Source organism: Calidris pugnax, unplaced genomic scaffold (genome assembly GCF_001431845.1).
Source record: "Calidris pugnax isolate Ruff unplaced genomic scaffold, ASM143184v1 scaffold161, whole genome shotgun sequence".
Classification (NCBI taxonomy): domain Eukaryota; kingdom Metazoa; phylum Chordata; class Aves; order Charadriiformes; family Scolopacidae; genus Calidris; species Calidris pugnax.
The window spans coordinates 135,614-156,506 of NW_015090955.1; the positions used below are offsets into that span (position 1 = coordinate 135,614).

General features: G+C 60.4%; 2 protein-coding genes across 2 annotated transcripts in view; both read right to left on the reverse strand.

Annotated features, from left to right (window-relative positions):
• Positions 1-11,858, reverse strand: part of PLEKHG5 (pleckstrin homology and RhoGEF domain containing G5) — a 19,287-nt gene extending 7,429 nt beyond the window's left edge. Inside the window, exons 1-16 of the mRNA XM_014952026.1 lie at positions 11,829-11,858; positions 7,515-7,591; positions 5,942-6,071; positions 5,130-5,232; positions 4,988-5,048; positions 4,815-4,906; positions 4,598-4,734; positions 4,371-4,519; positions 2,207-2,392; positions 1,862-2,032; positions 1,682-1,777; positions 1,538-1,588; positions 1,271-1,420; positions 1,078-1,188; positions 850-999; positions 619-756 (exon numbers count right to left, since the gene is read on the reverse strand). Of these exons, the coding sequence (XP_014807512.1) occupies positions 619-756; positions 850-999; positions 1,078-1,188; positions 1,271-1,420; positions 1,538-1,588; positions 1,682-1,777; positions 1,862-2,032; positions 2,207-2,392; positions 4,371-4,519; positions 4,598-4,734; positions 4,815-4,906; positions 4,988-5,048; positions 5,130-5,232; positions 5,942-5,984 (1,638 nt within the window). The 5' untranslated portion in view covers positions 5,985-6,071; positions 7,515-7,591; positions 11,829-11,858. The remainder of the gene's footprint in view (positions 1-618; positions 757-849; positions 1,000-1,077; positions 1,189-1,270; positions 1,421-1,537; positions 1,589-1,681; positions 1,778-1,861; positions 2,033-2,206; positions 2,393-4,370; positions 4,520-4,597; positions 4,735-4,814; positions 4,907-4,987; positions 5,049-5,129; positions 5,233-5,941; positions 6,072-7,514; positions 7,592-11,828) is intronic.
• A 1,447-nt stretch (positions 11,859-13,305) lies between these two features.
• NOL9 (nucleolar protein 9) lies at positions 13,306-20,893 on the reverse strand (the record flags this gene model as incomplete). Its single annotated transcript, XM_014952027.1, has 12 exons — positions 13,306-13,582; positions 13,878-14,011; positions 14,621-14,798; positions 15,069-15,180; positions 15,990-16,278; positions 17,545-17,706; positions 18,429-18,526; positions 19,250-19,346; positions 19,889-20,027; positions 20,214-20,341; positions 20,532-20,757; positions 20,831-20,893. Coding segments are annotated over 12 exons (1,755 nt in total), but the record flags the coding sequence as incomplete, so codon positions are not given.

Consider the following 20,893-nt stretch of genomic DNA (forward strand, 5'->3'; position numbering starts at 1 on the left):
GACATGTCATGGGTTGGCTTGGTGTGAAATGACATAGGGTCGCATAGCATGGTACAACATAGGCTGGTATGATATGGCATGGGGTGGCATGACACAGCATGGGGTGGCATGGGGTGGCTTTGGCATGGCATTGGGTGGCATGACATGTCATGGGTTGGCTTGGCATGAAATGACGTAGGGTGGTATAGCATGGTACAACATAGGCTGGCATGATATGGCATGGGGTGGCATGACACAGCATGGGGTGGCATGGGGTGGCTTTGACATGGCATTGGGTGGCATGACATGTCATGGGTTGGCTTGGCATGAAATAACGTAGGGTGGCATAGCATGGTACAACATTGGCTGGTACGATGTGGCATGGGGTGGCATGACACAGCATGGGGTGGCATGGCATGGGGTAGCATGGTATGGCATGGGATGGTTTTGGCATGGCATTGGGTGGCATGACATGTCATGGGTTGGCTTGGCATGAAATGACATAGGGTGGCATAATGTGGTACAACATAGGCTGGTACTATATGGCATGGGGTGGCATGGAATAGCATGACACGGCATGGGGTGGGATGACATGGCATGGGGTGGCATGACATGGCAGCTCCACCATGCCCAGCCTACCTTGTCCACCTCGTCCGTGCTGCCCTCCACCACCTCGTAGGCGTCGATGCGGTCGAGGATGGCTGCCAGGCGCTGCCGCTCCTGCCGCTGCCGCATCCGCGAGTTGACGTGGTTGATGAAGTGCTCCACGGAGCTGATCTGTGGCCAAGGCAGTGGGTGAGAGGGGTTGGGATGGACCACCTCACCCCACCCCACCTCACCCCACTCTGTGCCGTTCTCCTGTCCCTTTACCATGGTCGTGATGGCATCGCGGGCACGTGGGTCGTCCGTCTTCTTCAGCACGGACTTGAGGAGCAGTGGGTACTTGGTGAGGCGCTGGTGGGGCTTCACCAGCATGTCACTCAGCTTCAGGCGGCTGCACTGCTCGTGTTTCTCGGCCCACTGCACCACGAAAGCATCAGCCCTGGAACCGGCACCGGTACCGGCCCCATCCCAGCCCCGTCCCGTCCCCCCCGTTACCGTCACGTAGGCGCGGAAGAGCTCGCTGTCCCGCAGCAGTGCCCGCATGTACTCCATGCAGCCCTCCTCCTCCATGCAGTATCGCACGTAGGGCTTGAAGCGGGAGCCGAACTGGGGGGACACAGGGGGGTCACTGTGGGGCACGGCGTGGCAAAGCCCCCCCCCCCCGCCGTGGCACGGGGTCCCCACTCACCATCTTGAAGCCGTCGAGGAAGTCGATGGGGTCGAGCAGTGCCCCGGTCCGGCGCGCTTTGGCCAGCACCGGGGCCATGACACTGCGCCACAGCTCGCGGTGCAGCCGGATGATCTCCCCGATGTTGCCGAAGAGCCGCTCGGCGTCCACCTGTGGGGGGGGTGAGGCAGGAGCTATGGGGGGGGACGGGACCCATATCCCACCAGTGTGGCCAGATTGGGGGTCCCATCCCTCACTTGGAGGTCCCCAGCCCCCCCCAGCGCTCACCTCGCAGAGCAGCCCCGACTCCTGCAGGTTCAGCAGGCAGCAGAGGAAGAGCTGTGGGGATACAGGGGGAGGTGGTGGGGTGCAGCCGTGGCCCCCAGCCCCCCCAGCGTGGTGTGGCACGGCACGGCTGCCATTGTCACTCACGTCGGTGATGACTTTGAGCTTGCGGATGTAGGTGGCCTCGGTGTGCAGCAGCTCCCAGATGGCTTCCTGCTGGTGGCACTGCCGGCGCGACAGGGCCTGCCGGGCTGAGAGTCAGCACAACGCTGCTGTGGCTGGGCAGACCCCCCCTCCCCGTAGCCCCCTGACCCCCCCAAACCTTACCTCCGCGCCCCGGATGATCTGTTGCCAGCTGTCCTCCAGTGCCAGCCCGGCCTCGTCCCCGTCCTCCTCCCAGGAGTCACGGTCGAAGCGGAGCTGGGGGGGCAGCTTGGGCAGCCCAAAGGTGCCGTAGGCGTGCAGCCTGCTCGCCAGCTGCTCCAGCTTCTCCGTCTCCTGGCCAAGAGTGGGGGCAGAGCCGCTGGGCAGGGGGCCGGCAGGGATGTGCCACAGACCCCCTCGCCCTGCCCGTAGTGCTCGAGCCCCAAGGGGACACATCCCAGCTCCCCAAGCATCACCGCAGGCAGATCCATCATCACCACCCCCTCCCCGTGCCCACATCCCACCTACCCGCCCGAAGGAGCCGGTGCTGGTGCCGGAGCCGAAGAAGCCGCTGAAGCGACTGGCAGCGCGGTTCTTCCAGGTGTCGGTGCCGTTGGTGGGCACGGAGACCCCGCCGGGCAGGGCTGGCTCGGGGCTGGGGATGTTGGCATCCCCCAGGAACTCCGTCATGTTCTTCCTCCGCCGGCCCGGAGCCTGCAGCGGGGACAGCCGGTGCCCCCCAGGTCAGGGCTTGGCACTGGGTGCCCAGGGCTACCAGGGTGGGGACAGCAGCACGATGCCAGCCTCCAGCATCCGTGGGACAGATGGATACCCAGGTGGCACCCCCGGGCAGCAGGGCCCCCCGGCCACGCTCCCCTGCCCGCACTGACCTGCCTACCTGCATCCTGGGGGCACGGGTGCCACCTGGCCAAGCCCAGCTGGTTGCGGGCAAGCAGCCCTGGCAACGTGGGGGTTCAGGGCATCCCGTGGGGCGCAGCACCCCAGCCCCAGCCACCCGCCCAGCAGCTCTCCCAGCCCGGATGGCGGAGCTGGAGCTGGGCAGGCAGTGGCCGGGGCTCCTCCGAAACAAAAGGAGGTGGGGCCAGAGCCGAAAACCTAATTTCCCTCCTGGGCACGGAGACACCGCCGGGCAGGGCTGGCTCGGGGCTGGGGATGTTGGCATCCCCCAGGAACTCCGTCATGTTCTTCCTCCGCCGGCCCGGAGCCTGCAGAGGGGACAGCCGGTGCCCCCCAGGTCAGGGCTTGGCACTGGGTGCCCAGGGCTACCAGGGTGGGGACAGCAGCACGATGCCAGCCTCCAGCATCCGTGGGACAGATGGATACCCAGGTGGCACCCCCGGGCAGCAGGGCCCCCCGGCCACGCTCCCCTGCCCGCACTGACCTGCCTACCTGCATCCTGGGGGCACGGGTGCCACCTGGCCAAGCCCAGCTGGTTGCGGGCAAGCAGCCCTGGCAACGTGGGGGTTCAGGGCATCCCGTGGGGCGCAGCACCCCAGCCCCAGCCACCCGCCCAGCAGCTCTCCCAGCCCGGATGGCGGAGCTGGAGCTGGGCAGGCAGTGGCCGGGGCTCCTCCGAAACAAAAGGAGGTGGGGCCAGAGCCGAAAACCTAATTTCCCTCCTCGCCAGATAAGCTAATCAGAGCTGAACAATTCACCGGCCCGAGATCAAAGCCCCCCCGGCCGGCCACGAGAGCTGGGTCACAGCCAAGGGCTCCCACCGGCCTGGGCACCAGCTGCCTCCCCACATCTCCCCGGGGCGTGCAGGGACACGGCCGCTGCCATCTCCTCCTCACCCCGGCACAAAGGGCAGCAGGGCCAGGGCTCCCTGCTTGCCCCAAAGGGCAACAGGGCCAGGGCTCCTCGCCTGCCACCGAGCCACGGGAGGTGGCATGCTGCCACTGGTGCCCCACACCCCGCCACGTCCCCATCCCCGGGTGGGGAGAGCCACCATCCCTGTTACTCACCGCGCTACCGCCAGCCCCACGGCCCCGGCGCCGCTCGGCTCCTGCCCTCCCCTGGGGAGGCACCGGGGGCCGAGGTGCCCGTGGAGGCAGTTGGGTGCCTGCTGGCCCCAAAACCCTGCCGGAGCCCTGCTGGTCCTGCAGCCAGGCATTGTAGTGCTGGATACGGGTGGCCACCAGCCCTGGCCACGCAGCCAGCTTGTCACCTTCGAGGGCTGCTGGCGTGGGGCTGAGCACCGGGTGCCCCCCCTGCCGTCACTCCTGGCGAGCCTGGCAACCTGCTCCCACGGGGAGTGTCAACCAGCCCGGCCCCACGCCTTATCTGGGGCCAGGGTCCACGGGGCAGGACCGAGCCGTGCTCGGCAGCTGCCAGGCGCCACAGCCAGAGGAGAGTGGCCAGGACAAGCCACAGGGCCCCTGGGGCTCCTGTTTGTCTTTGCTCTGGTGCCAACCTCTACATGGCACGGCCACGGGGCTGGTGCCACTGGCTGAGCTGTCATGTCTGGCTGTCACTGCCACGGCGACACAACCAGCACAAGAGCTGAACCGGTTCTTGGGGCTCTGGGGGGGGGTCTTCAGCCCACACAAGACCACCCAGGAGATGCTGTGCTGCTGCCCCATCTTGCTGCCAAGGATAGATAACAGGGTATCCCATGCTCCACCACCCCCTCTCCCCAATTCCTCCCCCCGGGGCTGGTACCAGTACTCACCAGGCTATCGGTGCCCTCCCGGCGCCCCAGCACCAGCTCCGGGGCTGGCCCGAGGAGCGGGGTGGTGCTGGCGGGGTGCAGGATGGGCAGGCTGGCCGACCTGGCGTCCCGCGCTGCCTGCTCCACCTTCAGCTCGTCCCCGGGCTTGGCTGCGGGATCATCAGGCTGTTAGGAGTCCCCCGTGAGCCCTGGGGTGGCCGAGCCCCCCATAGGACCCCCCGTCGCACCTTTGACCCGCAGGTAGTGCCCCCCGAAGCGGTACGCCTCGAACTGGAGGGAGAGTGGTGTGTGGGACTGGTCCAGGTAGATGTCCACCTTGCCCAGCTCGATCGCCTTCCTCTCGAAGACCGGCAGCAGCACCTCCCTGGGGGGGACACGAGCCCCGTGTCTGTCTCTGCCTCTGTCCCCCCCGTCCATCCCCACGTCCCTCCCTGGCAGACTCACCCCAGGGACTTCTTCTTCACAGCTGGAACAATCTCTGCCTCGATGTCCACGCTGAGGTCGAACTTCAGGGTGAAGCACTCCGTGCTGGGGTCCTGGGGGGAGGTGGCAACTGCTTGCCCAGGGCTCCCTCCCACCCACCGGGGCCACCCCGGGGAGAGGGGACAATGCCTTACGTCCGTGTGCCTGCGCCGAGCCTTCTTCTTGGGCAGCTTCAGCGCTGAGCTCCTCCGCTCCCTGCGGGCACAGGGCGGGCAGGGTGATGGGGACACCACAGGCTGGGGGTGTGCAGGGGACAAGGAGGGCTGGGGGGCTCACCCTCTGCTGTCCACAGGTCCCTCCTCCTCCTCCTCCATGTCGGAGGCCGGGCTGGTGCGTGGGGGGCATGAGCGTGTCGACATGTGGCGGGCCAGGATGGAGCCTGCAGAGGGGCATCGAGCTGGGCTGTGCTGGCACTTCCAGCTCTGTGCCAGCTCCTGCTGCATCCCACTCCCATCCCTGGACCATCCCTGAGTGCATCCCACTCCCATCCCTGCACCAGCTCCAAGCTCATCCCATCCCATCCCATCCCATCCCTGTGGTCATCCCCACACCATCCCACAGTTCATCCCACTCCCATCCCTGCACCAGACCCAAGCTCATCCCATCCCATCCCTGCAGTCATCCCCACACCATCCCATAGTTCATCCCACTCCCATCCCTGCACCAGCCCCAAATTCATCCCACTCCCATCCCTGCACTAGCCCTGAGTTCATCCCATCCCATCGTTCATCCCACTCCCATTCCTGCACTAGCCCTGAGTTCATCCCATCCCATCCCATCCCATCCCATCCCATCCCATCCCATCGTTCATCCCACTCCCATCCCTGCACTAGCCCTGAGTTCATCCCATCCCATCCCTGCAGTCGTCCCCACACCAGCCCATAGTTCATCCCACTCCCATCCCTGCACCAGCTCCGAGCTCATCCCACTCCCATCCCTAAGATCATCCCACTCCCATCCCTGCACCAGCTCCGAGCTCATCCCACTCCCATCCCACAGTTCATCCCACTCCCATCCCTGCACCACCCCACACACCCTACTCCCACAGACGGACTGTGCCAGCCCCGAGCACACCCCCCGGGTCTCACCTTGGGGGGGCAGGTCGAAGCGGATGTGGCCGTCGAAGTGCATGGCGCCATGGAGGTGGCTGTCGCAGAGCTCACACAGGCTGAGCGGGCCGCTGCGGTTCAGCTGCTGGCACTCGGCGTGGTGACATACCTGTGTGGGGACGGGCACAGGCGTGAGGGGGGCTGCCCACGGGAGGGATGGGCAGTGGGGGGACCCCCCTTCTCATCCCACACGGCTGCCACACACCGCTGGGGCCAGGATGGGTGCGAGCAGGGGACAGCCACGAGATGGGGAGGGGGGGCTACACCGAGCAGGGACCCCAGGGAGGCTGCACATGCCTGGGCATGGTGGGGGGGGACAACAAGGGGACAACAAGGGGACAACCACCTGCCCCTCGCCGGGTGCCGGGGAGGCCACGCTCGGGTGCCGCAGCCCCTTTGTGCCGCGGGAGCGGTGTTCCTGGGGCAGGACGGAGGAAGCGAGCGTCTGTGGCCAAACAATGCTCGAAGCCGGTACGTTTCCTCCGATTGTGCGCGGCCCCAGCCCCGCCGGGCATTCACAGCGGGTTATTTTTAAACCCCCGGCCGGGCCCCCAACGCAGTGCACAGCCCGTGACCCCCCAACCAGCGCTCGCCTCACTGGGGGCTCCAGCTGGCCCTGCTCCCGGGGACCACGGTGCCACCAGTGACCCCGCTGCTCCCCCAGCACGTCCCCAGCCCTCTATGGGACCCCCCATCGCTGACCCACATATGGAAGGGTGTGAGAGGCTGCTGGGGAGGAGCGAGCCCGGCCCGGGCCTGCCTGCAGAACACGGTGCCGCTGCGGGGAGGAAGCGCCCGTGCAGCCCTGGCCGCCCCCGCTTCCTGCCCTCCTTCCTCCCGGCGCTGATGAGGTCAGAGCTGACGTGCTCCTGCCCCACTGAGGGGCCACCAGCCCCTCCATGGCACCCACCAGTGTCCTACCCCCAGCACTCCCCATCTCCCAGCCCAACACCGCCATGGCCAGCGTGGCACCTGTGAGACGGCGGGCACGGCCGTGGGCTGCAGGCAGTGGCCACAGCTGTGTGTGTTTGCCCACAGACCCCCCAGGACCCTCAGCAGCTGCCCCACTGGGATGTGGGGCTCCCTGTCCACCCCATACCCATCCCCGGGGAGGAAGGAGTTAGAAGTTGGGGACCCCCAGCACGGTGCAACTGCCCCACGAAGCAAGGAGGGACGCAATGCAGCTCCGTGTCCCAGCAGGGAGACCCCCAGACTAACCAGGACCCCCACCCTGCACCCAGTGGGAGAGGAGGGACCCTAAATCCGCTCCGGCATCACAGCAGCGAGCGGGGGGACAGACGGGCTGGAGTGGATTAGCCCCAGTCACACCAGCCCGGGGCACGGGGCGAGCTGCCGCGCTGGTAAATGCCAGCAGGACCACGACACCACCAGGGAATGCCCACCCAGCTCAGGCCGAGGGGACGTGGCTGGCAGGGGGGCTCCTGGCCATGCCAGGGGGATTCAGGGAGCCATCTGCTGCCCCTTCTCACCCACCAGCAGGGACTGAGAGAAGGCAACTGGCCGTTGCTGGCCACTAGCCCACAGCACCCACCTTGGCCGCCCTCCTCTCGCCGCTGCAGTCGGGGTTCTGGCAGCGCAGCACCGTCTCCTCCGGCGGGCACGGCTCGGCTGTGGGAGAGAGGGGGGGGTCAGTGCCAGGGTGCCACGGGAGTCCCCCCCCCCAAACCCTGCCCACGCAGGGGGGGGGCCGTGCTGAGGCTCCCGCACTGCAAGCCCTGGGTTTAAGAGCTTGGCAAAGCCCTCGGGCTCAGCCGAGGCTGGGCCTGCCTGCTCCTGCCTGCCCCACGGCCCGTCCAGGGGGCTGGAACCCCATGCTCAGGAGCCAGCGCTGCATCCCCGCAGTGTCGGGATCCGGCACCTCCTGCCCGATTTCCCCCGAGACTCAGGATGAGGACACGGAGCTGCCCCGGCACGGAGCGGAGCCGCAGCAGGAACGCTAAATCTGCCACTTGCCAACCCCTAACGGGGCTTAGGAGCCACTTTAAGCTTTGACAGTTAAATCGGCCTTAGGGACAAATCCTATTTTGAAGGCTTTTGTTATGTGTCGCATCTAATAGTTTAAAAATAACAGACTCCGGGGCGGCTCGCAGCAAAGGAGCGGCACGAACGCCCTGCTGCTCATCCCAGGGACAGGGATGCCGTGGCAGGAAGCTGCCCTGCCGGGCACGGAGCCGGCACAGGGGACACGGAGAATCCAGGTGGCACGGCCACAGCGACAGCCACGGTCCCAGCAGTGGGGTGGCCAGCACAGGGGGGTTCCCCACCACGCCGCCCTGCTCTCCCGCATCCCTCCTGCCAACAAAAACAGCATCCGAGCGGGACCGCGGCCAAGGCCGGGGTTAGACTCTGTCTGCAGGGAAAAAAAACATCTTTTGGGGCAGAATGGAAAAGCTGCTGCTTCTACCCGGAGAGGGGGAGGTGATCGGGGCCGGTGCCGGCTGCACCAGATCCCGGGAGCGGGCAGGACCCCCGGGAGAGCACCATTTCCCCCGAGACGTAGGATGAGGACACAGAGCTGCCCCTGCATGGAGCGGAGCCGCAGCAGGAACGCTAAATCTGCCACTTGCCAACCCCTAACGGGGCTTAGGAGCCACTTTAACCTTTGACAGTTAAATCGGCCTTAGGGACAAATCCTATTTTGAAGGCTTTTGTTATGTGTCGCATCTAATAGTTTAAAAATAACAGACTCCGGGGCGGCTCGCAGCAAAGGAGCGGCACGAACGCCCTGCTGCTCATCCCAGGGGCAGGGATGCCGTGGCAGGAAACGGCGCCAGTCGGGGTTCTGGCAGCGCAGCACCGTCTCCTCCGGCGGGCACGGCTCGGCTGCGGGAGAGAGGGGGGTATCAGTGCCAGGGTGCCACGGGAGTCCCCCCCCCAGCCCTGCCCACGCAGGGGGGGGCCGTGCTGAGGCTCCCGCACTGCAAGCCCTGGGTTTAAGAGCTTGGCAAAGCCCTCGGGCTCAGCCGAGGCTGGGCCTGCCTGCTCCTGCCTGCCCCACGGCCCGTCCAGGGGGCTGGAACCCCATGCTCAGGAGCCAGCGCTGCATCCCCGCCGTGTCAGGATCCGGCACCTCCTGCCCGATTTCCCCCGAGACGTAGGATGAGGACACAGAGCTGCCCCTGCATGGAGCGGAGCCGCAGCAGGAACGCTAAATCTGCCACTTGCCAACCCCTAACGGGGCTTAGGAGCCACTTTAAGCTTTGACAGTTAAATCGGCCTTAGGGACAAATCCTATTTTGAAGGCTTTTGTTATGTGTCGCATCTAATAGTTTAAAAATAACAGACTCCGGGGCGGCTCGCAGCAAAGGAGCGGCACGAACGCCCTGCTGCTCATCCCAGGGGCAGGGATGCCGTGGCAGGAAGCTGCCCTGCCGGGCACGGAGCCGGCACAGGGGACACGGAGAATCCAGGTGGCACGGCCACAGCGGACAGCCACGGTCCCAGCAGCAGGGTGACCAGCACAGGGGGGTTCCCCACCGCGCCGCGCCGCCCCGCTCTCCCGCATCCCTCCTGCCAACAAAAACAGCATCCGAGCGGGACCGCGGCCAAGGCCGGGGTTAGACTCTGTCTGCAGGGAAAAAAAACATCTTTTGGGGCAGAATGGAAAAGCTGCTGCTTCTACCCGGAGAGGGGGAGGTGATCGGGGCCGGTGTTGGCTGCACCAGATCCCGGGAGCGGGCAGGACCCCCGGGAGAGCACCGGGAGCCGGGGCTGGCAGCTGCCCCCGCGGCGGGAGCACAATGAGGGCTCTGTCCCCGCAGCCCCCGCCGGGCTGGGCCGCCCCCCGCCGCCGCCACCGTTTCACTTGACCTATCGGGAATAATAACGGAAACAAACAAGAAATTCTTTCAGGCACCCAAGGGAAAGTTTTTCCGAACTCACCAAAGAGTTGAAGCTGGGGACCAGCCCCACGCCACGGCCGGTGGCACGGCCACAGCTACCCGGCTGTGCCCAAATGCTGGCCCTGGCAACGGGTCACGCGTGGACCTCACACATCCCGGGCTGGAGCTCCATGGCACGGAGCACGAGAGGGGACCCCAGTTTTTGGGGGAGGCAGGAGGGTGTCTGAGTCCCCCCCGGACACTTGGGGGGCCGGAGGAGGGATCCTGTTCCCATCAGCTCCTCTCCCTGGTTGGCCTCCTCCTCCTCTTCCTCCTCCTCCTCCCAGCTCTGTTACTGTGCCCGGCCTCCCGGTGACGGCGAGTTTGAAACCGGACCGTCCTGGCACCGGAGCTCACCGGGGCCTGAGCTGGGAGGGAGCGGTGCCGGCGGCACGGTGCAGTGAGCACTGCCCCACTGCACCTGCAGCCTCCCCACAGCAGCCTCCCCACGCCATCCTCCTCACTGGTGCATCCTCACGCCGGCTAGACCTTTTAGCCCCTCACCCTCACCATGGCTGGAGGTTTTTGGCCCAAATCAGCTGCCTGCCAGCCCCCCGCATCCCCCCTCGGCCACCTACCCCCAAGCTCCTCACTGATGTCCAGGCTGGAGCTCCAGGAGAAACGTTCCACCGCCCCGTACTCCAACCCCGCCAGCCCGGCGGGCAAAGCCTCCAGCTCGTAGGCTCCCCGCTTCCTCCAGTACAGAAACATCCTGGGGTGGTGGAGGGGACCCCCCCACCCCGAGTCCTGCCCGCCCCACGGCGGGGACTAGCCGGGGTAGCCCGGCTCCGGCGTTAAGAGAGGGTCCCGGTCTCCGGACAAGCGGCGCATTGAGGCCGGCGGCGGCGGAGGGTGCCCGGGATTCGGCACAAAGGGCCTTTCTTCAGCCTCCCACAGACATTGCACAAATTTCACTTTCCGCCGTCTATGAAAGACATTCGGCGGCGGAGACAAGACGCGCTTGTGATTAAAATAATCAGCATGAAGAGGGGGGCTGTTCGGCGGCTCTGCCGTCGGATGGACTTCGGGGTGGGGGCAGGAATGCGCCGCCCCGAGTCTCTTGCTGCACCCCCGCAGCCCATGTGGGGAAAGCTGGGGGTCTTTCTTAGGGGGGTGTGTTTCCCCCTGCTGAACCCCAGCAAATGGGAAAGCATGGGGTAGGGGTTACACCCCACCAAGGCCTGTCCTGCCCCATGGAAAACTCTCTCAAAACCAGAGGCGAGTCTCTTGCTGCACCCCCGCAGCCCATGTGGGGAAAGCTGGGGGTCTTTCTTAGGGGGGGGTGTTTCCCCCTGCTGAACCCCAGCAAACGGGAAAGCACAAGGTAGGGGTTACACCCCACCAAGGCCTGTCCTGCCCCATGGAAAACTCTCTCAAAACCAGAGGAAACCCAAAACATCGCGTGGGGTGATCAGCTGGGCTGAGACCACCCCAGACTCAGCAGCATCAGCAGCATCTTCCCCCAAAGGCGCCACGTGCTCCCACGGTTTTGCTGCTTCTGGGCACCCTTTGCCAGAAAAGGTAGCAGAATTTTTTTAAAAAAAACTAAATTATAATCTAATCATTGCTGCAAAGCGAAATGGATCCAAACGTAGTAAAAAACCCAACCATCCTGCTGTATTTAGCACATCCTTGATGCTTTAGTGCGATGATCACACCACCCAGGGCCCCCACCCGTGCCCGGGGGGGGGTCACCCCAAGGTTAATTCTCCCAACCCCCCAGCCACCCCACACCGTGATCCCCTCAGGGCTCTCCTCCCTGCTCCGTTCAGCTCCATCCCCCCTGGAATGACCCAACCCCGGACACTCGAGGCTCAGCGTGGGTACACGGGGGTCACTCACTCATCCCCCAGCTCTGAGGAGGGGGGACCCCCATCTGGGGGCTGGCAGCAGCTCCAAGGGGGGTGTTGAGCCCCTGGGGGTTCAGCCCCAGCCATTCCCCCCCCACCACTCGCCCCTCTCACCTTTCCCGGCGCCTTTTCTGCCCGCTGCCCCACGGCTCCAACCCTCTCCTGGGCTGGGATTTTCCCCCTGGCTGCACCACGGCCCCCGTATTTATTTTAGCCACTGTTGGGGCCAGGTTGCCGGCCAAGTCCTTCCTGCGTTGCCAGACCCAGCCAGATGGGGATAATTAGGCCTGGATTAAGTTAAAGCTTTAACTCTTTAAAAGGCAGCCCCTCACCAACTCCTCTCCGGTGCCACCCCCTTCGATTTGTCCCTTTGACAGGTTGGGGTTTAGGGGAGCGCTGGAGGAAACCTCCTGGCAAACCAGATAAAAGCATTTTTCAGGGATTACTCACACCCGCAGCTGAAAGGAACCAGCCTCAAGCGGTGCCACCATGTCCCTCCCTCCTCCACGGGGACACCCAGACACAGAGGTCCGAAGGGGGACACCCTGGGGGACTGTCCCCCTGCTCTGGGATGGGGCAGAGCCACGTTGGGAGGAGCTGCCGTTAGCAGCTGGGTTATTTCTGCAGTCACAGATCCAAAAAACCACTCAGGTTTTCCCAAAAAGGTGCTCAGCTCAGCCCCAGCCACTCGCTCACCTCTGTCCAACTCCTGCTGACCTCACCCCAGCTCCGCAGCGACTCGCTGTCCCCTGAGAACTGGGAAAAACAAGAGAAAAAAAAAAAATAATAGAAGGTTCCTCTGGCCTTTCCCGGGGTGACGAGTTCCTCCCCACTCCTGCCCCGTCACCCCAGCACAACCTACTGGGACGTTGGGGCTGGACCCACAGTTCTTCCGGGGGCCTCCAGCCCCGGTGTGCTGGGATGTGGGCAGAGCCAGCTGGGCAAGGAACAACACCGTGTCCCTAGGCCAGTCCCCAAGGAGCTGTGACAGCGCGGATGGGGAACTCCCTCCAGTGGCTGTGCCCCCTTTCCCGGGGTGACGAGTTCCTCCCCACTCCTGCCCCGTCACCCCAGCACAACCTACTGGGACGTTGGGGCTGGACCCACAGTTCTTCCGGGGGCCTCCAGCCCCGGTGTGCTGGGATGTGGGCAGAGCCAGCTGGGCAAGGAACAACACCGTGTCCCTAGGCCAGTCCCCAAGGAGCTGTGACAGCGCGGATGGGGAACTCCCTCCAGTGGCTGTGCCCACATCACCCATGGGAGAGGATTCTCTTCCTCCTTTCCCCATCTCCCAAGGAGCCACGGGGACACAACCACTGGCACCAGCCCTTCTGTGGCCACCTGGGCTCCTGAACCCTCAAGCCAACTCCAGAGGCAGAACCGCTCTAAGGCACCGAGGAACCGCCCCAAACCTCCATCAGCCACGTCCAACTCAACACAAGCTGAGGAGAAAATTCAAGCCAAGCCACCATCAAACCCTCAAGCCAACTCCAGAGGAAGAACCATTGCAAGGCACCGGGGAACCGCCCCAAACCTCCATCAGCCACATCCAACAACTCAACACGGGCTGAGGAGAAAATTCAAGCCAAGCCACCATTTTTAATAGATATTTATTACAAAACACCAAAATACATACTGAAAATATAAAACAGTATCAAAAAGGGGACATGCTGCACTATCCACACCCGATGCCCACCCGGGTCTCGGTAGCACCGGGGGTTGTCACCGTCCCCGAGGCCTCAGGTGTAATCGCACTCGAAGGCGTACTCCCTCCTCTTGAAATGCTTCTTCTTCTTCAGCTTCCCAGAGCCCAGGATGCTGTAGTTGTAATCGGATGTGACATAAGGGATCTCTCCCTCAACTCCTTGCTGGGAAGAAGGAAAACAAAACTTTAAGAACTCGGATCTTCAAAAGGGAGAGCTTTTTCCTCTGCGGACCGACAGGCAGACAGCTGCCTGGTGGAAGGAACAAGCTGTCACCAAACCCCACTCTGGTATCTCAAACACGAGAGGAACGCTCTCCTCTCCCTTGTTTCTACGTGTTAAGGACAATTTCCTAGAGCGATAACCATCTGCTCTGCCCAGACATCTCCAGGCAGGTGTAAGCCCCAGAAATCAGGAACGGGAAAACCCGCTTGGCAGCCCCAGCCCTGCCAGCTCCTACCTGCCCCACCAGGACGCAGTTGGGGACAGAGATGTTGCCCAGGAGAAGACAATTCACCAGCCTCAACTTCTCCGGGGGCACCGGTGTCAGAATGTGGTAAAGCTTCTTCTGCATGTCAACCCCCCGGACGATTCCTGGAACAAACAGACACGGGGTTCAGCCTGACCCCAGCCCATCCTTTCACACTCTGTGACCAGACGCAGCCAGAGCCCTTTAAACTGCTCTTCTAGAGCCAAGGGGAGAATCCAAGACACATCCAGAGAGCAGCCTGCCCCACTGAATCCCAGTTTTTGGCACCTCAGTGCACACACAAACAGCTATTTCCCAGCCCTTGCTCACTGGCACATTCCTGCAGGAACCTGGGGAGCTCGGTACCAAACCCCAAGGCAGAAGTGCAAGAGCAAAACTAGTGACAGGAGGGAACAGACAGGCAAGTGAGGGGATTTGGCACAAGCCACGTGGCATCTGCTTTTGAGATTGTGAATCCAGAAAGCAAGTAAAATGGCAGGTTATGAAAGAGCAGCTCCGACAGGCACCGCTCAGTGACACTGCCCAGGCTGCCACCACAAGCCGGGGAAAGCCACAGGACTGGAAGCACAGCATGTGAGGGAAGAGCAAACAGCATTATTCTGTCATCTCATCCCACTTTTTCAGCTGTTATTGAAAGAGGAGGCCATTCTGTCACCCTATGTGTGAGCACAGGGCAGTGATAGCGTGGCTGGCAGTCCCTGGGGCTGGCTCACCGAAGCCGAGGCAGTCGCAGACCGGTGTCTGTGTCAGCAGGACAGGCCCATCTGACTGGCACCTGATCTCCTCAGGAATGCGGCACAGCCCGACCCAGCTGGCGTTCACCGCGTACATGATGTTGGTGGGAGCCACGTCGGTGTGAATCACCCTCAGTGCCACTGCACTGAAAGGCACCTGGTGGGGGGGAAAGAAAAAGAAGCTGTTTATGGGCTCAACATCAATTTAGTTGGGAGTTCAGAGATTAACACCAAGTAAACAAACCACACACCTACAGACAGGCCTTATCTCCGCAGCAAACAAACTCCAACACCAACAACTGACCAGACAGAGAGCAGGCACCACGCTCACACCTCGACAAATCCTCACTCAAATAAAGCTGCTATCTTTTTGGAGATTACAGAGCGCTTTTCCCTCTCCCCAAAACCATTTGCAACACCCACTTACCTGGTACGGCACGAGACTGTGGAGTGGAAGCACTGCCCCAATGTCTGGGGACTGCAGCTGCCCCAGGTACCCCAGGATGGACATGTCCCTCAGGACCCCGCTGTGCACCCGCCTGCAACAAGAGGGGGGGTGGATCAGGGGGGAGCACACCCTTACCACCATCCCACCACCACCCCCCCTCCGTCCCTTTTAAATTAAAAACATTTTAAAAATGTCTACCACTGAAGAAAACTTAGAGCCGTGTTTTTATCCCCTCTGCGGGATCACAGGATTTATGGCAATGTTTGTTTCAACTTTAAAAAGGCATTAATTAACAAGGGCGGTCTTTGAGTTTTTAATTTAACAAAGTCTGTTGTTAGATAACAGCTCCCTTCTCCAACCCTGGTGTCCACACACCTTTCAGTCAGTCACTCACAGAACAGAGTAATACATTTGTTTTCTTAAATATCTCATTAGTGAAGGATGAGTTAAAAAAAAAGAGCACTTAAAATTGCCAAGAAAGACCCAAGATCCAGGAAGATAAACATTTCAGAGATCCTTAAATATCAGCAAAATTAAGAAACAACGTAATAACCATCTGGGTCTGTAAGAAACGGGTAAGGAACCTCCTAATTAGAATAGAGACAGACTATTCCATGACCCCAAGTGAAGTCAGTGTAGAAGTCACTGCCAGTGGTCACTGGGAGTAGAGTAGGGAATAACAACCCCCTCCCCACCAACCTAAAACTCAACCCCACACAAACCTCTCCCCAACAGAACACCCAGAAAACCCAAACCACCCAAACATAACCTCCTAATATGTAATGAATAAACTCAATTTAACGGAACTCTCGAGGCCGCAGCAAGAACCTTTCCTGTGGGGACCACGTGTGATTGTGTCAATCCCACAAACCACCACAAAGGGCTGAACTTCCTACTTACGCTTCGCCCGCCGCCCCTGCGCGAGGGAACTCCGGATGGACGTACAGAAGCTTGTACTCGGGAGCTGAGGCATCTGCCCCCCCTTCAGAGGGCTTCCAGCTCTCCGTGCTGCTGGTCCCCAGCGGCTGGCGACGGGCCGGTTGGCGGCCCTTGGTGTAAAGCCCCGGGGTGAGGTGGACGTGCTCGGGGGTGAGAGGGTCCATGGCCTTCCAGTCGTACACGTCCATCTGCACGATGTGGCTGGGTGACAAGAGCCGGATGATATCGATCAGCAGCAGCAGCCCCTCGCCTTTAGGGAGCAGAGAAAACATGGCTGTAGGGGGTGTTGGTTGACAGTCGGCTGAACAGGAGCCAGCAGTGTGCCCAGGTGGCCAAGAAGGCCACCAGCATCCTGGCCTGTGTCAGGAACAGTGTGGCAAGTAGGGCCCGAGAGGTGATTGTCCCCCTGTACTGGGCACTGGTGAGGCCTCACCTTGAGTGCTGTGTCCAGTTTTGGGCCCCCTACCATAAAAAAAGACATTGAGGTGCTGGAGAGGGTCCAGAGAAGGGCGACAAAGATGGTGAGGGGTCTGGAGAATAAGTCTTATGAGGAGAGGCTGAGGGAGCTGGGGTTATTCAGCCTGGAGAAGAGGAGGCTGAGGGGAGACCTTCTTGCTCTCTCCAACTCCCTGAAAGGAGGGTGTAGAGAGGTGGGGGTCGGTCTCTTCTCCCAAGTCACAGGCGACAGGACGAGAGGAAATGGCCTCAAGTTACACCAGGGGAGGTTCAGGCTGGATATTGGGAAAAATGTTTTCACCCAAAGGGTTCTCAGCCATTGGAATGGGCTGCCCAGGGAGGTGGTTGAGGCCCCATCCCTGGAGGTGTTCAAAAGAGGGGTTGATGTAGTGCTGGGAGATAGGGTTTAGTGATGATGCTCCTTGTTTGTCATGCGGGTGTCTATTTTTGTCAAAGTTAGGTTGACGGTTGGACAAGATGATCTTTAAGGTCCCTTCCAACCTAGAAGATTCTGTGATTCTGTAGCTGCTACACAAACAGCTCGGGACATGAAGAGAGAATCACAGACTGGCAGGGGTTGGAAGGGACCTCTGGAGATCATCTCCTCCAACCCCCTGCCAGAGCAGGTCCTACAGGAACGTGTCCAGGCGGGTTTGAATGTCTCCAGAGACTCCACCACCTCCCTGGGCGGCCTCTTTCAGGGCTCTGCCACCTTCACAGGAAAGAAGTTCCTCCTCATGTTTAGATGGAACTTCCTATGTTCAAGTTTGTGCCAATTATCTCTTTTCCTGTCACTGGGCACCACTGAAAAAAGACTGGCCTTATCCTCCTGGCACCCCCCCTGTAAGTATTTATAGGTGTCGATCAGATCCCCCTGAGCCTTCTCTTCTCCAGACTAAAAAGACCCAAGCCCCTCAGCCTTTCCTCAGCAGAGAGATGTTCCAGGTTAGAGAAGACCAGCACTAGCCCAAGGCAGGCAAGCTCTATTTTCTGTTCTGGACTCTGGAAAGCGTGGTGCTGCACCACAATCTCTTGGGAACACATTTTCTCCCCCCTTTACCTTTCACCCAGCCCATGGTGTTGACGACTAAAGGCACTTCCTTCTTGTAGGAGCTGAACACGTACTTCACGACATCGAGGTATCTCTCTGTGTCCTGCTCACAGCTGGTCTGTCCATAATACACCATCTTACGCGGCGTCTGTTGATGGGTGAAGGGTGGGCCTGGAAAAGCATGTGGCAAAGTGCTGCTGGGCTCAGCAAGTCAAATCAAAACACTCCCATCCCTGCAGCACCCACACACAACCCCTTCTGAAATAACCTGTCTTCTTTTTCCCATCCCACACTCCTGGTAGAGCACATGCCAATGGAGAAACTTTTCTGTCACTTTTCTTTGCCCCCCCCCCCCACTTCTTTATTTGTTTGAAATCACTGGCGACACACCTGTGAATTTTAAAACTAACTTCTGTGACAGACCATCCAAAAAGCACATAAGTCTGGCCACATCCTTTTTAGACACCAACCCAAATCCACAAGACCACAAACACCAGCCATTTCTCTGGCTGTAGTTATTTTTCTGTGGCTCCCCTTGGTATTTCTCAAGCAAGATTCATCTATGGTTGCTAAAAACTAGGAAAGATTTTCCCAAAGAGACCGTTCAAATCCAAAAGGCTGAAAATCCAGTTTGACATGCCACAGCCTGTCCCACCACCTCATGAACAACTACCTTCTCTCTTCAAAATGGAAAAAAAACAAGTAGAGAGAACAGCTCTGTGTTACTCAGACATTTTCACGTGAAGTTTCAATGCCCCCAGCAAGGAAACTGGAACAGGCTTTGGTTTACTTCCCACGTGTACCTTTGACACACACGACAGCCTCTACTCAGAAAGCACATTTTGGAAATCAAAGAGAGTTCTAGCAATGGCAGAAAATGGCAAAACACATACCGAGAATGGGCTCTGTTATGTTACTTAAGGACACGCATCCAGGCGGCGTAAACTCAGTCTGACCTATGTCACATTCCATGTATTCAACCGAGGGAAGGCTGCAGTGAAAGAAGCCCGTACGTTAGCGTCCCCTAAAAACCAAACAGGACACGACCTGGAACACACCAGAACCACAATCTTTGTTCTGGGCTGTCAAAATTAAATTCTCTAATATAATCAAACCACCACTTGTCTCTCTCCTGCCCTCACTTGAAGGGTTATCAAGCAAGAATGTGAAAGGCTCACCTACAGTTCACCCGCTCCTGCACTAACTGGGCATCCTGAGACCAGCCATCTCAGAATTGAGCAAAATGTGAAAGGCTCACCTACAGTTCACTCACTCCCACGCCAACTGGGCATCCTGAGACCAGCCATCTCAGATTTATAGACTTTATAATCTTTATTTTAAGCATGCACTGGTCAGGAGAATAAGCTTCTACACCTTGCTCTGCCAAGAATCCTCAAAGGCACTAAGAAATTATAACTTACTCCATGTTTTCAAGCGTTCTAACTCCCAGCTCCTTACTGAACCAAGCTGCTCGGTGCCCAATTAGTTCACATCCTCCAAGACACCAATTTTAGTTCAATGCAAGTATTTCAGTAGCCAACTTTTCTGAAATGAACCCAAGACAAGAATACCTATTTTTCTGAGTTTTTGTGTGCTTTTAAAAGACATCCATCTTCCAGTTGTACGAGCTTTTCTGAGAATCCTGGCAGGCAGGTTTTCCTTCTCCTAAATCCCAGGCAGTACTTAAAAATGTATAGAACATGTAAAGACTCACCGATTCAGTAACAGATTCACCAAGTATCTGTTAAATGTCGATTTCCCAGTGTTTTTTGGGCCACACACCAGAATCAGGGGAACACCTTCATCTTCCGCTGGAAAATCAAACACACTCTGAAACAGACCAACGCTGTCAGTTACTCTGATCTAACCCATTTACATAAAAAATAGTCCCCAAATCCCTACAAAACTCTGTGATCTCACTAGGATATATTTTAATTAAACTGGGCAAAAAAAAAAATCCCTTAAAGAGAGGCATGTTAAGTGTAGGGGTGTAAAGGGAAGAGGTTCCTGAAGCAAGAAACAAGCCCTAGCACAACCACACAGGGTTTACGAACTCCAGTCACTCATGGTGTTTCAGATCTTGCGGAATAAGTAAAAGGGCGTTATTTCTACCTGCTGCAGAAGAGAGCAAAACAAGTTTTGACGTCAGCCTGGGAAGTGCCTTCACAGCAGAAAGGTGCCTGTCTGGCAGCAGAGGCACAAACCAACCCACTGGAGGTGACGCACAAGCTCACAACTCCCACTCTTTAGGGGAAAACCATGACATTCGCTCAGTGCCCGTCCCAGGGCACGCTCTCCCCGGCTTTAACTCGTGAAAAGCCTCGTGACTTTCCTTCCTCCCACCCTCACTCACCACAGCAGGCTTGGATCAGCTCCTCTAGGGCCAGGCACATGCTCTCCGACACCAGCAGCCCGCGGTCGGGGCTGCACTGCACGATGCCCACAGAGGCCAGAACGGCATCTTCTGGCGTGAAGTTGGATTCTTCCTTTTTCTGAGGAAGAGGGAAAATCGCTTAGTGAGGCGCGTGAAGGCCTCGGAGCTGGACTGCTGGATGCTGATGGGCACACGAAGCGGTGCGGCCGCCTCTGGCTCTACATGAGGCCTGTTTTGGAGAAGGCCTGGCATCCACACCGCCGTCCAGGGCGGAGCGGCCATCACGACGCCCTCTGGTTCTCACCTGGGGCTCGAAGAGCCGTGACAGCGGTGGGTGGCTCAGCAGGAACCGTGTCACCGGCGTGTCCAGGTGCTCCAGCAGCACCAGGGCGCACTCCGGGGAGAACTGGGCCATCACCTTCACCCGCGCCTCTGCAACGGGGGGGAAGAACGCCGCCCTCAGCCCATCGCAGTGGCCGGGGGCAGCGCGAAATGGTGGCGCCCCGCACCGCGCACAAGATGGCGGCCTCCCCGCACCGCCCGCGAAATGGCGCCCCCCCTCCCTCCTTACTCCCCGCACCGCCCGCGAAATGGCGGTCTCCCCGCCGGGGTTGGCACTCACGGCGGCGGACGCGGTGGGCCCGCATAGCGGCGCGGGCGGCGGCGCGGAGCTGGCGGAGGTCGGCGGCGGGAGGTCGGTCAGCGGGCAGCGCCTCCAGGGTGAGAGCGCAGTGGGTGGAAGGCGAGAAAACCGGCAGCCCCGGTTGGTGCGAGGCGACGGCGAAGCCCAGCAGGCGGACGGCGCCGTAGAGGCAGCGCAGGCGGCACTTACCGGTGAATGTCAGCGCCTACGGGGGGAGAGAGAGCGGTGAGGCGGCGGCGGCGGGGCGACCCGGAGCGGCGGGGCCGGTCGGTGCCCACCTGCCGCGGCGCCAAGAGGAGAACGGCGGCGCCCTCCGCCGCTTCCACAGCCGCCAGGCCCGC